This window comes from Dermochelys coriacea, chromosome 7, assembly GCF_009764565.3.
Source record: "Dermochelys coriacea isolate rDerCor1 chromosome 7, rDerCor1.pri.v4, whole genome shotgun sequence".
Taxonomy (NCBI): domain Eukaryota; kingdom Metazoa; phylum Chordata; order Testudines; family Dermochelyidae; genus Dermochelys; species Dermochelys coriacea.
Genome location: NC_050074.1, coordinates 113,709,857 through 113,728,615, shown reverse-complemented (window position 1 = coordinate 113,728,615; position 18,759 = coordinate 113,709,857). Strand labels below are relative to the sequence as shown.

At 42.4% G+C, this 18,759-nt stretch overlaps 1 protein-coding gene across 4 annotated transcripts in view; it reads left to right on the top strand.

Annotated features, from left to right (window-relative positions):
• ATRNL1 (attractin like 1) overlaps window positions 1-18,759 on the top strand; it is a 1,048,037-nt gene that overhangs the window by 137,571 nt on the left and 891,707 nt on the right. For all 4 annotated transcript variants that reach the window (XM_043518640.1, XM_038411471.2, XM_043518642.1 and 1 more), the window contains 2 exons: window positions 227-401; window positions 9,284-9,371. In XM_043518640.1, the coding sequence (XP_043374575.1) occupies window positions 227-401; window positions 9,284-9,371 (263 nt within the window). The remainder of the gene's footprint in view (window positions 1-226; window positions 402-9,283; window positions 9,372-18,759) is intronic.

The window sequence follows — 18,759 nt, the reverse complement described above, 5'->3', positions numbered from 1 at the left end:
AAATCTATCTTTTATTTCTTGAGCAAATGTAACATTTTTAATGTCAGTGGCTTTCCTTGTTATCAAAATTATGCCTAAAGCTGTTGTTAAACATAAAAATCAGCATACTGTCAAAATGAGCAATCTTGACATCTGTAATTAAACCATTCTAATTTATACATTGTAGAGCTTTTAATACCTTTGCTTAACAGACTATACACCTTACACATGTTTGTTTGTAAAACAGGCCCTGATTGTTCTTTGAACGTTCCTTCCATGGAGTCTTACTGGATTCTACCTAATGTAAAGCCGTTCAGTCCTTCTGTAGGTCGGACTTCCCATAAGACAGTTCTACATGGAAAATTTATGTGGGTGATTGGTGGATATACCTTTAACTACAGTTCATTCCAAATGGTATTAAAGTAAGTGATTCTCTCTTTGTTGTTCTTTGTGGAATTGATCTTTGCTAGGCAAATAACATTCCATTTAATTACTGTCCTGCGTTTGCATGAAAGCTTTATCAATCTGTTTTAAAGGAATCTTTTAATTAACATTTTCTATGTTCTAGTAACATTTTTTAAATGTCTGAGACAATTAAAACAATGTAAACAATATTAGTTTGTGACACTGGCACTTTTTAGAACAGTTGCCGTTACTCTTTTGTGCTCTAAAATAAAGATACTTGCAGTGTGACAAAATACTCAACTTGAATGTATTGTTTGTAAATATTATACCTAGAATGCTTTTTTGCAATGTTAGTTACTTCTATTAAAATAAACTTCTTATAATTAATGTTAATATGTATTGATTTGATATTTTATTATTTATATAGCTTTCCACATTTCTCTAAGAAAGATAGGTTGCTGCCCTGAAGAGCATACAATCTAAATAGAAAAAAAATCAGACATGGGGTGGGATGATGGATATAACATGAAAATATCTTTTTTCACCAATTTTTGCCTAACTTTCTTTACCCTCCTCTTCTCCCTTTTGTCATCTATTTCCAGTCCACGCCTTTCTCCTTAGTACCTTGTGTTACATCTCTTCTTTCCTGTTCTCTTTATCCTCTTTCCACTCTTAGAAGACTTCATTATGTTAAGTGCTGAATGCCCTCAACTCCCATTGAAGTTAATGGGAATTAAGGTCAACCCCACAGGAAGTGCTCAGCACTTCATAGGATTGAACCAATACTACTTGGCTAAGAGGTAGTGGTTTACAACATGAGGATGTTGATGTGAAAAAAAGGAGTTAGCCAATCAGAAATTTTAGTGAGACTAATTTTGCCAACTCATGATTTTATTTCAGGTCTTGTGATATTTGATGTTTTTCTTAAAACAGCAACTTCTGGAGTCAAGTGATTATGGGAAATTCGGCTTTTATTAAAAAAAATACATTTCTGGCCTGTCTGGTTGCAGAGAAAAGCTTAAAAATTTGCATCCTACAGGCTCAAAAATCGGAAATCAAACAAAAGGAAACCCTAATTTTTTAGTTTTAAAAAAGTGGTCTGCTTCATGATTTATGAATGCTTGAGACTGGTAATGCTGTGAAGTTAACATGAGGATTATGCTATACATATTTGTAAACAAAACTTGGATGTAAATGAAAATTAGATGCCTTACTTGTAACTTCTGTTTCTTTTGGAATCTTTTGGACTGGACGTTACCTGAAGTTTCAGCAGAGACTCTGACTTCAAATGAGAAGCGATGGAGGAAAAATCCTATACTGCCTCTGTTATAGTCGAATTAGTAGGTCTAAGCCATGAGTAATGTCCATCAATGGATGCCCATCTGAGAAGTTACATGAGAGTTTTTTGTAACTTGTAAGAAGATTGTAACTTGTAAGAAGAAACAAATCAAGATTTATTTTAAAATCTCATGTGAATCCCTGAGAGCCAAGTCTCGGGCAATTCTAACAACCATGTTGTCGGGTATTGAAAAGAGCTCCTCAGATTTTCTTGGATGACAGTTCAATGCAGTAATGCAGAATTGTAGAATAAAGTGGAGGAGTCGGTAAAAGGATTTAAGAATTAACATATTTTTGAACACTTTGTTTATTTAAAGCCTGTGTGAAAAGAGAGTGTACATTCTTCTTCGAGGGATGATCCCTGTTATAGTCCACTGATGATTACACAAACGCACCATGTATCCAGAGTCAGAGAAATTGAAAAGAAGTGTCCATCGGTCTATGCATATGCCCTGGTTTGCCTCATGCTTCTGTCTGAGGTGATAAAGGGCAGGGTGGAATGACTGCATCTTCAGTTCCCTCTTATCACTGCATCATCTGGGTCAGAACTTTGTGTTGTCATCTCTGACACTTTTTTAAATAAAGATAGTTGTACATAGTTTACCAGTTTTATAGTAGTTTTATTGTAGTTTTTATTAGTCATTACTTTTAGTACTTGGTTTACATGGACTTTGTACCGTACCCACGTGCAAGTACTGACCCTATGCCCAGGACTCCGGGCTTCAAACTCTGTACCTCCTGTCCACAATTCTTCTTGGTCAGTGACCACCACCGATGTGGCCTCTGGTGCCTGAGGGAAGCTCACATCTCATCCAGGTGCAGTATTTGCCAGTCCTTTCCCAACCATGCCTGAGAAGGCCGGGCTCTTGGCCTCTGGAAACACTTTATGGAGCTTGCCATGAGACCTCACTCAGACTTAGGCCAGGGAACTCTCCCTGTACATCAGCCGGACTCAGCAAGGAGTGTACCTCCCGCTACCATGCTCAAATCTGCTGCTGGAGGTACCACCCCTACAAACACCATGGCAGGGACTATTTGGGTGGTAAGGAAGCACACCCATAAGGATGGGACTAAATCTTCCTCCAAATCAAAGAAGATGGATGCTCCTTTCACGAGTTCAAGCCATGGGGATGAAACACTTACTAAGTTCCATAGACACAAGAAAAAGACCCATAAACAATGGGATCCAGCGGTTCTAAGCACCAATCCATTGGCATTACCATCACCGGCACCCCACAAGATGTGGAATCATACTGTCCCAAGAAAGACCACAGCATTGGCACTGATACCCAGAAAAGAGAGAGAGAGAGAGAGAGAGAGAGAGAGAGAGAGAGAGTGCCTCTTACACTGGGGAGATTTGGAACAATGGCTGTGCCTCAGGATGTGTTTACCTTGCCATCTTGGACTCACCCCCACTATTGGGTCTCTCAACTTCTAGAGAGATCATATCTCCATCACGGGATAGCTCTCTGGTGCTGAATTCCTCTCCTTCTGCACCAATATTCTATACTTTTCCACTAGCTCTGACAATACTGCTACTGGAAACGGAGTCCATCTTGTCCTCTTCTGATGAATTGGAACTGGGAGAAGAATGTCATACCATTCCTATGCGCCTTCATAGAGACTGTCACATCCATGTCAGCATCTACCATCTCAACTGTGTCAGAGCCATTGGCACTCCATGTTGTGGGAGCCCCCACAATCTCCTTCAGATCCAGCCTATTTACCATATTGGATACCCTGGTCAGAATACCCTCCCCTCGAAACCCACACTTGCCACAAGGGCACCTTTGCCTGCCTCACTCTTAAGAGATCCTTCTGGCAGGTCTTCGGGTCCAATGGTAGAGGAGGAACTCTTTTTAGTCCAGTCCTAGCAGTGCTGCCACAACTAGCAAGATTTCCCTCTTCATCTCTGGATGAGGCGGTGATTACAGCACCCCCTTCCCCACAGGATGACTACAGAAAATTTCAGGAACTGTTGTGGATTGTCAGAGGGGACCTCCAAATTCCCAAGGAAGAAATTCAAGACCTCCTCATCACAAACTGCTAGATATTTCCTCTACACCTTGTGACTGGTGAGAATTTCATTAGCAATTAACAAAGCTATTCTGGAGCCTTCTAGCACAGTGTGGAACATCCCTGCTGCATTCACAGCTACCCCTAAAGGGGCTGAAAAGTGCTACTACATTCCACCAAGAGTTCTGAGTTCCTTTTTTCTCACCCTTCTCCAAACTTCTTAGTAATGCAGGCTGAGACTGAATGGGCCAAACAACATCATCTTCGATCCATGACAGCTGAGGAAGAGGGCAAACATCTGGACCTTTCGAGAGACAAGGTATTTTCTTCTAGTCTGCAATTCAGGACTGTGAATTATTAGGCCTTACTAGCCAAATATGGCTTCTTCAGTTACAGTAAATTCAAGGAATTTACTGATAGCCTGCCACAACACATTGGGCTCATTTCCAGAGGCATACTGAAGAAGGGAAGCTGGTGGCCAGAACAGCTCTCCAACTGGCGGTGGATGCAGCAGATTCCTAGTCCAGGATCATGTCTACGGCCACAGTTGTGTAGGTAGTCTTGGCTCTATTCTTCTGGTTTCCCTAGGGAGGTACAGAACACTATTGAAGACCTCCCTTTCAGTGAATACGATCTTTTTAACCAGAAGATGGATGAATTGGTGCATACACTCAAGGATACCAGGGCCACCCTTTGCTTGCTGGGCATCATCTACATTCCTGCCCTGAAGTGAAAATTCCACTGCCAACTACTAACTCAGTGCTATAGGTTTCCTCAATTCTACTCTGAAACCTTATGAGCCTCTGAGGAAACATCAAAAGACAAAGAGGTCTTGCCTCCCAGGGCCCCGCCCCCCCCACAGGTTTCGATGTCACAGCTGCAGCCTCCAGCCAAGATATTTCTGATTAGAGCCTGAGAGCCACCAACTGCTAGGCCTACCACCTCACAACCCTCCTCTTTTGCCATGTTTGGAGTACAATAACAATGGACAGATGGGTGTTGAATGTCATCCACCATTGCTATACGGTCGAGTTTATCATGCTACCTCTTCCAAGGCCCCCGCCCTGACGCCTTCAGGGACCACTCGCACAACAGCATTCTCACCCAAGAGGTGAACTCCTCCTTTCAAAGGGGAGTGATAGAACATGTTCCCCCAGAATATCAGGGGACAGGATTCTACTTAATTTACTTCCTGTAACCTAAGAAGAAATGGGCCAATCCTCAGTCTCTGGCACCTCAGTTGCTTCATCCACAAGCTCAAGTTTCATAGAGTCACACTGGTAGTGATAATTCCACCCCTAAAGAAGGGCATGTAGTATATGGCTCTTGATATGAAGGACACGTACTTTCACATGACATTTATCTGCCCCACAGACATTTCCTGAGATTCACTTTGGGTACCCACAGTTTCCAGTACAGAGTGCTCTCATTCAGTATAACCACCACTCCCAGAGTATTCATCAAAGTTATTTCCGTCATAGGGGCCTATGTCAGATGTTATGGTGTCTTAATGTTTCCATATCTTGATGACTGGCTCCTACTCGTAAGGCCCAGACAAGAATCCCTAGTGTCAACCTCCATGTTACTCAACCTTCTTTCTTCGCTCAGAGTCAGCATCAATGTCCAGAAATCTATCCTAGACCCTACACAGTCTTTGGACTTCATAAAAGCTACTGTAAGTTTGGTCACAGCATGAGCTTACTTACCAGCAGACAGGTTCCAGGCGATGAGCAACATCATAACTCGCATCATAAATTATCCATATGTACCAGCCAGGACTTGCCTGTCCCTCCTCAGCCACATGGCTTCATGTACCTACGTGATGCCCTTTGCACGACTTCATCTTTGCTGCTTCCAGACAAGGCTCCAGCCCGTTTACTTGCCGAACCGCCACTCCATGGTTTCCATGCTGATAGTCCCTGACAAGGTGATATCATCTCTCTAATGGTAGACAGGTGCATGTCACATATGTTTAGAGGTTCCTTTTCTTCCTTTCTCCCAAGACAAGACGATTATCGCTGATGAATCTTTGGTAGGCTGGGGGGAGGACAGGGGTTCACATCGACAAGCACCTGGCTCAAAGAGCATGGAGTCCCAGAGAATACAGGATACACATAAACATCCTGGAACTTTGAGCTGTAAGGAAAGCATGCCAATCCTTTCTTCCCTTCTGCTGTAGCTCATGAAAGCTTATGCTCAAATAAATTTGTTAGTCTCTAAGGTGCCACAAGTACTCCTTTTCTTTTAGCGAATACAGACTATTTTGTTAGCTGCTATTCTGAAACATATTCTTATCATGTCTGATATAGTAGGGGCACAGTTGTCCCTCCCCTCTGGCTCGGAGGGAGGCTACCCCGCCTCAGTATGTTACCAGGATCGTGACTGTTGGAGGAATTAGCAGAGTAGGTGCAGGGTCCTGGCCTTTGTGACATGGTAAATTCCAAATGGGCAAGAGGCCCTAGGCAGGGTAGAACTGATAAGCAGTCTATAGCGTTAACCCTTAGGCAGGGGATCATTAGCAAGCAGTCTATAGTGCTAATCCCTTAGGCAGTGGAGTGCTAGCAAGCTGTCTATAGCGCTAACCCTTAGGCAGGGGAGTGCTGGCAGGCACTGGCCACATGGCCTATGGTGGGGACACTGCCACCCTAGGGGTGGCAGGGGTAGGGGAATGCAGGCCCGCCCAACTCCACTGCATTACAACCCAAGGCCCTAAGAGTGGAGGGTGTCCCACCGCCGGGTCAGCGGAGATCCTCCAACAACAAGCTGGCCAGCTGTTAAGCCACAGCACCATCAAACTAACTCCCTGGCTACTTCCTATCAGAGTTCCAGATCCAGCTCTGTGGTCTCCAGTTCGTCTGGGTATGAGGCCGCTGGCAGTCTAACCAGCTCCAGCTCCTCCTCAGCTTCGGGCCTCTCCAGGTCCAGGCTGTCACCTGGCTCGGCTGCAGGGTCGGCGGGTAGCAGCAAAAAGGATGCGTCAGTCTTCTTCCCTGGCTCAGCCTCTACTGGGCTAGGAGCTCAGCCTTTTGTATTTCCTGCCCCGCCTCTCAACTTCCAGTGGGAGGGCTGGGCCTGGCCGGACTCTGCCCAACTGTGTAGAGAGAGTGCTCCCTCCTCCTCTGGCTCAAAGGGAGGCCACAATGCCTGACTACATCTGACAACACCACCATTGTTTTTTACATCAACAGACGGGGAGGGATGAGTTAATCTGCATTATGTGCAGAGGTGATCAATCTCTGGAATTGTTACATTAACCACCAGATACTCTTGTCTGCAGCCTATGTTCCTGGGATGCAGCGTGTATTTTCAGACTTGCTCAGACATTTTGTGATCGACCAGGATTAGGAACTTCACAATTTGGTAGTACATTACATCTTCACTCAGGGGGGGGACTCCTGCCAGAGATCTATTCACTTTGCAAGTTGTCATAAATATAAAGGGTAACCACCTTTCTGTATACAGTGCTATAAAATCCCTCCTCGCCAGAGGCAAAACCTTTTCACCTGTAACCTCGCTGGCACCTGACCCAAAATGACCAATGAGGGGGACAAGATACTTTCAAATCTGGAGGAAGGGGGAACAAAGGGTTCTGTCTGTCTGTGTGATGCTTTTTGCCGGGAACAGATCAGGGAATGCAGCCTTCCAACTCCTGTTAGCTTAGTAAGGAAAATGCGTTGGATTTCCTTTTGTTTAATGGCTGGTAAAATAAGCTGGGCTGGAAGGAATGTATATTCCTGTTTGAGTCTTTTTGTAACTTAACATTTTGCCTAGAGGGATTCTCTATGTTTTGAATCTGAATCTGGGTTTCTTGAAATAAGTGAAAGCTGTTTGACCAAGATAGAGGAATTTTCTTGACAAAATCAGTATATTAAGGGAATTTGGAAAATTGAATACAAATATAGTATACATATAGCAATGTTCATCCCAAAGCATTTTACAAACTATAGGCCCAATACTCCAGTGTGATGTGACTGTTTTGTACTGCTCTGTTGGCACAAAGTAGGCCTAAAGCTGTTCCTTTAGCGTCTGGTACAATTTTATATCGTCGCTATTAGGAGAGAAGCTGGAAAGCTAAGTGGCTTAAAACTGCTTTTGTCCTAAGCGTCTCCCTCCTTCCCCACGGTTTATTGACTGGACCATAGAATCTGACATGATATATATACAAAGTAATTGCTTTGCTCCATTACTAAAATACCTCTAAGGTAGAACACCATAGCTATTTAACAGTGCACATCAGTTTTAGATTGCATTAAGTTCAGGCATGGATGGTAAAATGAGGAAAGGAACTATGACTTCAGGTAACTTTCTTTTTGAATTGAAGCAAAGAATGAAGTCTCATTGCACCTTGTCAAGGTTCCTTCCCCACTCTGATCTCTAGGGTACAGATGTGGGAACCTGCATGAAAACCCCCTAAGCTTAATTTTACCAGCTTAGGTTAAAACTTCCCCAAGGTACAAACTATTTTACCTTTTGCCCTTGGACTTTATCGCTGCCACCACCAAGCGTCTAACAGATATATAACCAGGAAAGAGCCCGCTTGGAAACGTCTTTCCCCACAAAATCCTCCCCAAACCGTACATCCCCTTTCCTGGGGAAGGCTTGATAAAAATCCTCACCAATTTGCATAGGTCAACACAGACCCAAACCGTTGGATTTCAAGAACAATGAAAAAGCAATCGGGTTCTTAAAGAAGAATTTTAATAGAAGAAAAAGTAAAAGAATCACCTCTGTAAATCAGGATGGTAAATACCTTACAGGGTAATTAGATTCAAAACATAGCGAATCCCTCTAGGCAAAACCTTAAGTTACAAAAGACACAAAAACAGGAATAAACATCCATTCAGCCACAGCTTATTTTCTCAGCCATTTAAACAAACAGAATCTAAACACATATCTAGCTAGATTACTTACTAAGTTTTAAGACTCCATTCCTGTTCTGTTCCTGGCAAAAGTATCACCCACACAGAGAGAGTCTTTGTTTCTCCCTCCCTCCAGCTTTTGAAAGTATCTTGTCTCCTCATTGGTCATTTTGGTCAGGTGCCAGTGAGGTTATCCTAGCTTCTTAACCCTTTACTGATGAAAGGGTTTTTTTCCTCTGGCCAGGAGGGGATTTTTAAGGTGTTTACCCTTCCGTTTATCTTTTATGACAAACGTTCTTTTTTGAAAGACATGCTGTATGTTTTAAACCATATGTTAACTATTATAATAACACTGTAAACATACTATTGTAACTATACTGTGCCACTATTAAATGTATTTGTACGCATTAATAAACTGGATATGAATCATGAAATGCAGAGTTGGCCAAATGGATCCTGTAATCATAATTTTACTTGTAAATGTGATATATTACCTATAAAATGACACTTTTCTGATTTTCACAATTCCATACTGGAATATTGAAACCCAGAATAAGATAAAACATTCAGAAAAACAGGCATTTTATGTCTAGTATGTATAATGCAAGAAAATTTTGTCCAAAAATGTGCAAACCCAGCATTTTGTTTGAGATGATAAAATATTTACTTTTCTGTTTATCTTTTAGCTATAATTTAGACAGCAACATATGGAATGTAGTACCTGTATCAAAAGGACCTCTCCAAAGATATGGACACAGTCTTGCTTTATATCAGGTTGGGATACTTTTAATATTTCTTTCATTCTTTTGTGTGCAACGTTAACGATCATATATTGTGCAAATGGCAGTCTGAAATTGAAAATGTGATGAGCCATAAATTTAAAACTGTGAGGATAATTTCATTTCTAGTTTCTTATACTCGTGCCATAACCTTCTTCAGTCCTTACTTAGAAAGATTGTTTTACCATTTCTTAATGTAGATGGTAACTCAGTTTTCAAGCTGACCATGAGCTCAGAAAACTGAGACTGAGTAAAAAAGTACAAAATAGGAGCTTATGGTTTTGTGTAATTTGAACTGTTGACGTGAGAAGTACACTTTTTTGTTCATTTACTTATTTGGATTTCACTGTTGTCTTGTTAGCACATGCAGGGACATACCTGTATTACAAAACAAAAATTGTACTACAGTAGTATCATGTACTATAAGATGTATAGGTAAACTGAACTGTAAGTCTTGCTGCTATGGCAGAATCTCTGGAAAAACTGAACTAAGTCCTAGAGGTGAAAGCTGTTGTGCTACTTTCTTGAAGGCAAATTCAAAGGATTTTTTAAATTAAAAAGCCTGTTTACATTAACAGAATACAGATGTGGAGTTTGATGTTCATAATTAAACACAATTTTTAAAATCAGTTTTTCTTGGGCTATAGTTTGAGACATCTCCAACTTTTAAAGCACCGTAAGGCATTCAGGGAATGCAGTATAATTCTTTAGGTAGCTTTAAATGTTAACAATCTTATTGGCTCTTGCTGGAGAAACACAGAACCTTGACTTTAGGTCCTGATATAAAAAAGGGTTTCCAGTTCATTTGACATAAGACATCTTCAGTAAATGTCTTTTTAATTTTTATTAAAGTCAAAACTTATGAACCATTATCACCTGTCATCACTGCTATTGGACAACGTGAATTTTTTAGATAGTGACCACTCTAGTAATAGTGATTTAATAAATGCTTAAACACATAATTTAAAGCTTCTAAATTTCACTCTACAAATACTTTTCTTGAGATATTTCACAGTAATCTGCATCTGTTTTAAATGTTTTTACCAGTAATATGTAACAAATTTTAAAAAGCTGTAATTATTGTAATAAAAGAAACTTGTTGATAACATAGGGATCTATTTCAACCTTAGTATGGACATACAGCTTTTGATGATGATAATAATGAGAGCTGTAGGCCCACATCTGAAAAGATATTATTCAGTGAAACCAAATTTACTGGTAATTAGAATCTGCAATTAGTGAATATACAAGACCAGCAGTATAAAACAGATTATTAAATAATCGATTGTTGTTCCATGAATTGTGAAAGTAGTATGGGCCAAATGAGTATTCACATGTGAGTAAGATGAAAGAATTTCAGTTGAACTATATTCAAAATGTACAGACTTCTAAAAATCTTTTAAAATCTTTCTAGGACAAATTTTGATGATTTACCTTTTGAGATCTTCAAGAAATTGAACAACAGGAACATAATTTATTGCAGAAGAGCATTATATAGTACCTAGAGGTGGCAGCTTTGAGCTGTGGACTAGTCATTGTATAACACTTTTTATTTAAGAACAAAAATATCCACAAAGAGAAGTAATTAGATTAAGTTTTAAACTAGAACTCCCGAGAATTTAAAGTTTCACTCTAGAACAAAGTGAAAGCATAGGAGCCAGTGTAGCCGGATTATGTTGCAAAGTAAATTGAAGCTATATAATTGACTCTGTGGAGAATGAAATAACTTACTGTGCCATTCCTTAGAAAGCTACTTTAGTTAAAGTTGAAGTACTGAAATTTTTTATTCTGGAGGTAAAAAGATCAGAAGATTTCCACTGATGTATAATTATATAAAGTGCCCTAGACATTTTTATGCATTTATAGACAGGAAAGCATAGAAGCATTCTTGCTTTTAGACCCATCTAAAGCATTACATGACATAATCTTAAACACCTCTTCTCATGACCAAACTGGCTATTAGGAAGTTGTTCGCCTCTCTCTGTGTGACATTGATGCACATGAAGAAGACTGCATATAGTTCCAAACACCTCAATAATAGAAAGAAATCAGCAAATTTGGAAGGAATTCATAGAAGAAAAATTATTAAGGGCCTTGACAGAATAGTTTCTGACATGAGAGTAATAAATGTGCATATCTTTGCTAAATGATGAATAAGGAGGGTGTTAGAGGATAAAGTTAGACAATACCGTCTTTTTTTGCATACCCCTAGGCATGCAGTAAAATGCAGTTTCACAGAAAATGAATGTGGTTGGTGATATGACTTGGATTTCTAGTGATCTGGTAGTCGCATTACAAAATTTGCCCTCATAATTGGCACTACTGTTGGCAGTTTCAAGACAACCAAACAATGAATTAAGATTAAATTCTGAAGGAATGATCTATCCAGAACAAGGATGAAGCACATGAGTAGGGTGATGTAAGAATGATTATAGTGGTATTGCTCTTTGTGTAGACAAAGAACTTCATTATTCAAGCCAGTCAGTTTGATACTTGCAGAAACACTAAATTCACTCTCCCCACTCCAGATTATATTATTTTAACAGCTAAGGTTTTATCAAAGAAAGCTAATTCTCTTGATTGCTTTGTTTTAACTTGTTGGTATTGATGTTGAGACCATATAGCCATTCAAATATGGTTTCACTGATTTGATCAGGAGCTGTTCCTAGAATTACAAAGGAGTAAATAATTTCTGTATTTTCTTTAAGACCACTTAGGCAAAATTATTTTATCAGCTGGTTCATTCTGGCCGTTAGATGTATGCATGCACTTGTGTAGGCTATTATAATTTACTCCAGAACACTTACGTAATGCCTCAAAGGTCTTTTCTCATTTTTCTGTTAGCCTCTGATAGCAAGATGTAACCACAGGTCACAGGTTTAATTCTGTACATCTTTCGGTTACTTACTATACATCCACAAGCTGGTTTCATTTTGATCTATACAGTATCTCAGAAGTAATTGAGAGCTAGATAAAATGAATGATCACACACACACTGTACAGAGGTTAGAAAAATCTCTTGTTGGCACACAACTGATTTATTCAAAGTTTTTCTTCAATTGAGTAAACCTCGATCATTGATGGAGTTTGTTTCTTGGTACTAAAGGCTGAGATTTTTCAAAATTCAATTGATTGTTATATTCTTATTTGTTGGTTAGCATAATAGTATTTTGGTAATCATTTCCAGGAGGCTTTAAAGCAGATAATATATAGTTAGTACATTTTTATTTAGTTTTTGTTTTTTATTCCTTTCTATATATTTAAAATATGTGCAATTCAAATACTAGTAATTCTCTGAGTGCTTGCACATATCCATTCCAATGTAGAGATTTGTGTTCCCCAAGCACAATTGCCGGAAATGTTTCCCTGAGCAATATCTGTTGGGTCGGTTCTAGTGCTTCTGGAGTTGCACGCTCATAGTGTCAGTATAAGGGCCTGACAACCTTGCTCCCCTTTCAGTTCCTTCTTACCTCCCATGACAGTTGCTGAAATACTGATTGCTCAGGCAATCTATTCCATTAGTGGTTCTCTATCTAGTGTGCACTGTAAATAGACCCACCAGGCCTGGACATGGGTCGGCTCATTGGCCCGAGTTCGCAGTGTCTGTCCCTGGACTGTCCCCAGACTCCAGGCAGCGCTCCTTGGGCTCAAGGTGGTGATCACCAGTGGGCTGGCACAGACCTGCAGAAGGGCGGCACCTATCCTCGCAGCCCCAGAGCTGTGAGTGCCCGAACTGCTCTCCCAGTGCATGGCACTGCTACAGCGGATCAAGTTGCTGGTCCCCAGAGCCCGACCACCGGTCGCCAGACTGTCGATACGATTCGCCACAGACACATCATCGATCCATAACACAGAGGTCTACTTGCTTCCGGTCCTGCTTGACAGAGTGGCACTGCTCACTAAGCAGCAGGCGTAGATCGCCGATCTGCCAAACGCCGCTGCTGACCACCGGGATCACAGCATCGAGAGTCATCACCCTTATTCAGATCCTCAGTGGAGGTCTGGATCGGCACTGACAGGATTGGGCTAGGCAGATGGCCTCAGCATCGTCCTGGTCCCCCAGACATGTATCTCCCTCTTCAGGCTCTGACAACGAGAATGAGAGCCTGCTTGTGGGCCAGGGGCACCGGCATTCCCCACAGGACCACCAAGGACTGCATGGCCTCAGGGCCAGTGGCCTTTCCCAGCAACTCTGGAACTCCTGGGGGATTTCCCCATCCATTGCGGGGCTATAGGTTAGCCTTGGAGGCATCTGACAAGCATTCGGTGACAGTCTCCTGCCCGCCCCCTGACTCGGATGCAGACTTAAAGCGGGCTTCTCAGGGACGCCCAGCCTCGACTGAGGCCACCATGGTGGAGATGGCAGAGGTAACGGACCCTCCGATATCCGCCTTCTCCTCATCTTCTCCTAATGAGGCGATAACTGAGTCCTCTCACCCAGTTCCCCAGATGATGCCAAGGCTCACCAAGAGGTCTTAAAGAGGGTTGCCTCAAACCTGGGGCTGGAAGCGGCGGAGTTGGCAGAGCCCTCAGACTCCCTCTTCGATGTTCTAAGTATGGCAGCCCCAGCCAGGCTGGCATTAACTGTACATGAGGAAGTGGCAAAAATCACTAAAACCCTGTGGCAGATGCTTTCATCCCTCCTCTCTCTCCTCTCCCCGTCCCCTCCAAGCCGGCAGAGCATAAATACTATGTCCCCGCTGAGGGGTACGAATATTTGTACACTGATCCTGCCCCATCCTCACTGGTTGTGTCCACAGTCAATGAGCATGACAGACAGGGCCAGGTGCAATGCCCAAAAACAGAGGCAAACAGGCTCTATCTCTTTGGAAGAAAAGTTTATTCGACTTCCAGCCTCCAGCTGCCAAGTGGCCAACCACCAGGCCTTACTTGGCTGCTATGATTTTAATATCTGGCAGTCCATGGCCAAGTTCTCTGACTCGCTGCCAGAGGAACCCAGGAAGGAATTCCTAGCTATCCTTGATGAGGGTAAGGCAGTGGCAAGGGTAGCCCTCCAAGCAGCCTCAGATGCAGCGGATTCTGCAGCCTGAACCCTGGCCTCTGCCATCTCCAGGAGTGGGTGGTGTCCTGGTTACTGTCATCGGGCCTTTCAATGGAGTTTCAGCAGTCCATTCAGGACCTCCCATTTGATGGCCTGGCACTGTTCTCTGAGCAAACAGACGCTAAATTACATGGTCTGAAAGACTCATGGGCAACCCTGGGTACACCGGGCCTGTAGATCCTGGGGCTGCGTTTTAAGCTGCAACAGACCAAGATGTTTGGAAGCAACCTCGAACTGAGCCCTTCCATACGAAGGTCAATGGCTCTGAGTGCCGGCAAGGTTACCAGCCAGCATCCTGTGCTCATTTGAGCTCCACCCATAGCCAACAGGTCAATGGGCATTTTGAGGGTGTGTTCCAGGCTGACCTTCCAGCCTGTGTCCTGGATCCTATTCCCCAGTTACTTTCTAACCACTTGTCCCCCTTCCTGCCTGCCTGGGCTTCTATAACGTTGGACTGATGGGCCCTCAGCACTGTGGCAGAGGGGTCAGGCAGCGGCACAGACAGCTGCAGCGGCACAGGAGCTAGCAAACAGAGCTGTAAACGGGAGTTTGAGTGGGAGTTCTGTTGGAGGAGAAGGTAGTTGTAGTTGGTTTTGTATTTTTAGTATTTGTGTGTGTGTAGGGGCTTTGTGCTGGGAGAGCAGCCGAGCCCTGCTTAGAGGGTGGGGCTTCTGACTAGAGGTCCTATAAAGGTAGCCAGCCAGTCAGGTAGCGGCACAGACAGCTGCAGCGGCACAGGAGCTAGCAAACAGAGCTGTAAACAGGGGAGTTTGAGTGGGAGTTTGTATTGTGGTGCTTGTTTGGGGTTTGCTTTTGCTGGGGGGGGTTGGTCTTTTTGGTGTGACTTGTGTTTCCCAGATTAACAGGACTTAGGTGGGAAGGCGATGACAGAAACGGAGGCAGCTGTGGGAGTGACTCCTGTAGTAAAAGATACATTGAGGATGACTGGATGTGGAAGCTGTGGTATGTAAATGATCCTGGAGGGGGGACCTGGTAAGAGTTTTTTCTGCATGAAATGCCATCTGATAGAGCTGATGGAGGAAAAGATCCGAGGTTTAGAGATGCAGGTGGAAGTTGAGTTTAGGAAGGGGTTTGAGCAGATGATGGAGCAAAGATATGAGGTATCTGAAGGGAAAAGCTCAGACTCACAGATGGAAGCAGGGCTGGGGAATTTTGAGGGGAGACTGGGTGAGGAAAGTGGTCAGTGGAAGCATGTGACTAAAAGGACCAGGCAGAGGAAAAGATGGGCTAGTGAAGGAGAAATAGAGCTTAGGAACAGGTTTGCAGAGTTGGAAAATGAAGAAGGGGCTCAGCAGGTACTTGTTGAAGTGGAAGGGTAAGGAAGAAGAGAAGAGAGGCTAGTCCTATAGGAAAAGCGGAAGAGTCAAGGACGACTAGACCAAGTATGAGCCCCAGGAGGATACAGGATGTGGTGAAGAGGATTAAAAGGGAAAATAGGAATGGAAAGAACCTGCAGCCAGAGGGAACAGGGGAGAGACTGGAGAATAGCACAGTCACCAGGAAAAGGCAGGTCTATGTGATCGGGGACTCTTTCTTGAGAAGAATAGACAGGCCTGTAACTAGAGCTGATCCAGAAAATAGAAGGGTGTGCTGTCTTCCGGGTGCTAAGATACGGGATGTAGACCTGAGGTTGAAAAAGATCCTAAAGGGAGCGGGAAAGAATCCCCTAGTTATCCTTCATGTGGGAACAAATGATACGGCTAGATCCTCGCTAGAAAGTATTGAGGGAGACTATGCTAGGCTGGGGAAGATGCTTAAGGAAATTGAGGCTCAGGTGATCTTTAGTGGGATCCTTCCTGTTCCTAGAGAAGGGCAACAAAGGTGTGACAAGGTTATGACTGTCAACAGATGGCTTAGGCAGTGGTGCTATAAGGAGGGCTTTGGGATGTATGGCCACTGGGAGGCATTCACAGACAGAGGACAGTTCTCTTGGGATGGACTTCATCTGAGTAGGGAAGGAAATAGACTTCTAGGATCGAGGCTGGCACAACTGATAAAGAGAGCTTTAAACTAGGAATTAGGGGGAGATGGTTGGGAGATGTCCAGGTAATCTCCAAGCCAGATTTTAGCTCTGAGAGGGAAGAAGACGAAGTAAGAAAGGATACAGCCGTGGGTAGGAGAATGTATATAAGGAGCGAGGGCGGTGTGGATACTAGTCTAATAGGTTATACTGGCTGTAGAATGACTGTGCCTAATAGGGTACAAAATGTGAGCGAGGCCAAACAGCAAAAATTAAGATGTTTGTACACCAATGCGAGGAGCCTAGATAACAAAATGGAGGAACTAGAGCTACTGGTGCAGGAAGTGAAACCAGATATTATAGGGATAACAGAAACATGGTGGAATAGTAGTCATGACTGGACTACAGGTATTGAAGGGTATGTGCTGTTTAGGAAAGACAGAAACAAAGGTAAAGGTGGTGGAGTAGCATTGTATATCAATGATGAGGTAGAATGTAAAGAAATAAGAAGCGATGCAATGGATAAGACAGAGTCCATATGGGCAAAAATTACATTGGGGAAGAAAACTAGTAAAGCCTCTCCTACAATAGTGCTTGGGGTGTGATATAGACCTCCGGGATCTAATTTGGATATGGATAGAGCCCTTTTTAATGTTTTTAATAAAGTAAATACTAATTGGAAACTGCGTGATCATGGGAGACTTTAACTTCCCAGATATAGACTGGAGGACCAGTGCTAGTAATAATAATAGGGCTCAGATTTTCCTAGATGCAATAGCTGATGGATTCCTTCATCAAGTAGTTGCTGAACCGACTAGAGGGGATGCCATTTTATATTTAATTTTGGTGAGTAGCGAGGACCTCATAGAAGAAATGGTTGTAGGGGACAATCTTGGCTCAAGTGATCATGAGCTAATTCAGTTCAAACTAAATGGAAGGATTAACAAAAATAAATCTGCAACTAAGGTTTTTGATTTCAAAAGTGCTGACTTTCAAAAATTAAGGAAATTAGTTAGGGAAGTGTAGTGAAGAATTTATGGATCTAAAGGTAGAGGAGGCCTGGGATTACTTTAAATCAAAGCTGCAGAAACTATCGGAAGCCTGTATCCCAAGAAAGGGGAAAAAATTCATAGGAAGGAGTTGTAGACCAAGCTGGATGAGCAAGCATCTTAGAGAGGTGATTAAGAAGAAGCAGAAAGCATACAGGGAGTGGAAGATGGGAGAGATCAGCAAGGAAAGCTACCTAATTGAGGTCAGAACATGTAGGGATAAAGTGAGACGGGCTAAAAGTCGAGTAGAGTTGGACCTTGCAAAGGGAATTAAAACCAATAATAAAAGGTTCTATAGCCATATAAATAAGAAGAAAACTAAGAAAGAAGAAGTGGGGCCGCTAAACACTGAGGATGGAGTGGAGGTTAAAGATAATCTAGGCATGGCCCAATATCTAAACATATACTTTGCCTCAGTCTTTAATAAGGCTAAAGAGGCTCTTAGGGATCATGGTAGCATGACAAATGGGAATGAGGATATGGAGGTAGATATTACCATATCTGAGGTAGAAGCGAAACTGAAACAGCTTAATGGGACTAAATCGGGGGGCCCAGATAATCTTCATCCAAGAATATTAAAGGAATTGGCACCTGAAATTGCAAGCCTATTAGCAAAAATTTTTAATGAATCTGTAAACTCAGAAGTAGTACCGAATAATTGGAGAATTGCTAATATAGTTCCTATTTTTAAGAAAGGAAAAAAAAGTGATCCGGGTAACTACAGGCCAGTTAGTTTGACATCTGTAGTATGCAAGGTCCTGGAAAAAATTTTGAAGGAGAAATTAGTTAAGGACATTGAAGTCAATGGTAAATGGGACAAAATACAACATGGTTTTACAAAAGGTAGATCGTGCCAAACCAACCTAATCTCCTTTTTTGAAAAAGTAACAGATTTTTTAGATAAAGAAAATGCAGTGGATCTAATTTACCTAGATTTCAGTAAGGCATTTGATACCGTGCCACATGGGGAATTATTAGTTAAATTGGAGAAGATGGGGATCAATATGAACATCAAAAGGTGGATAAGGAATTGGTTAAAGGGGAGACTGTAACGGGTCCTACTGAAAGGCGAACTGTGAGGTTGGAGGGAGGTTACCAGTTGAGTTCCTCAGGGATCGGTTTTGGGACCAATCTTATTTAATCTTTTTATTACTGCCCTTGGCACAAAAAGTGGGAGTGTGCTAATAAAGTTTGCAGATGATACAAAGCTGGGAGGTATTGCCAATTCAGAGAAGGATCGGGATATTATACAGGAGGATCTGGATGTCCTTGTAAACTGGAGTAATAGTAA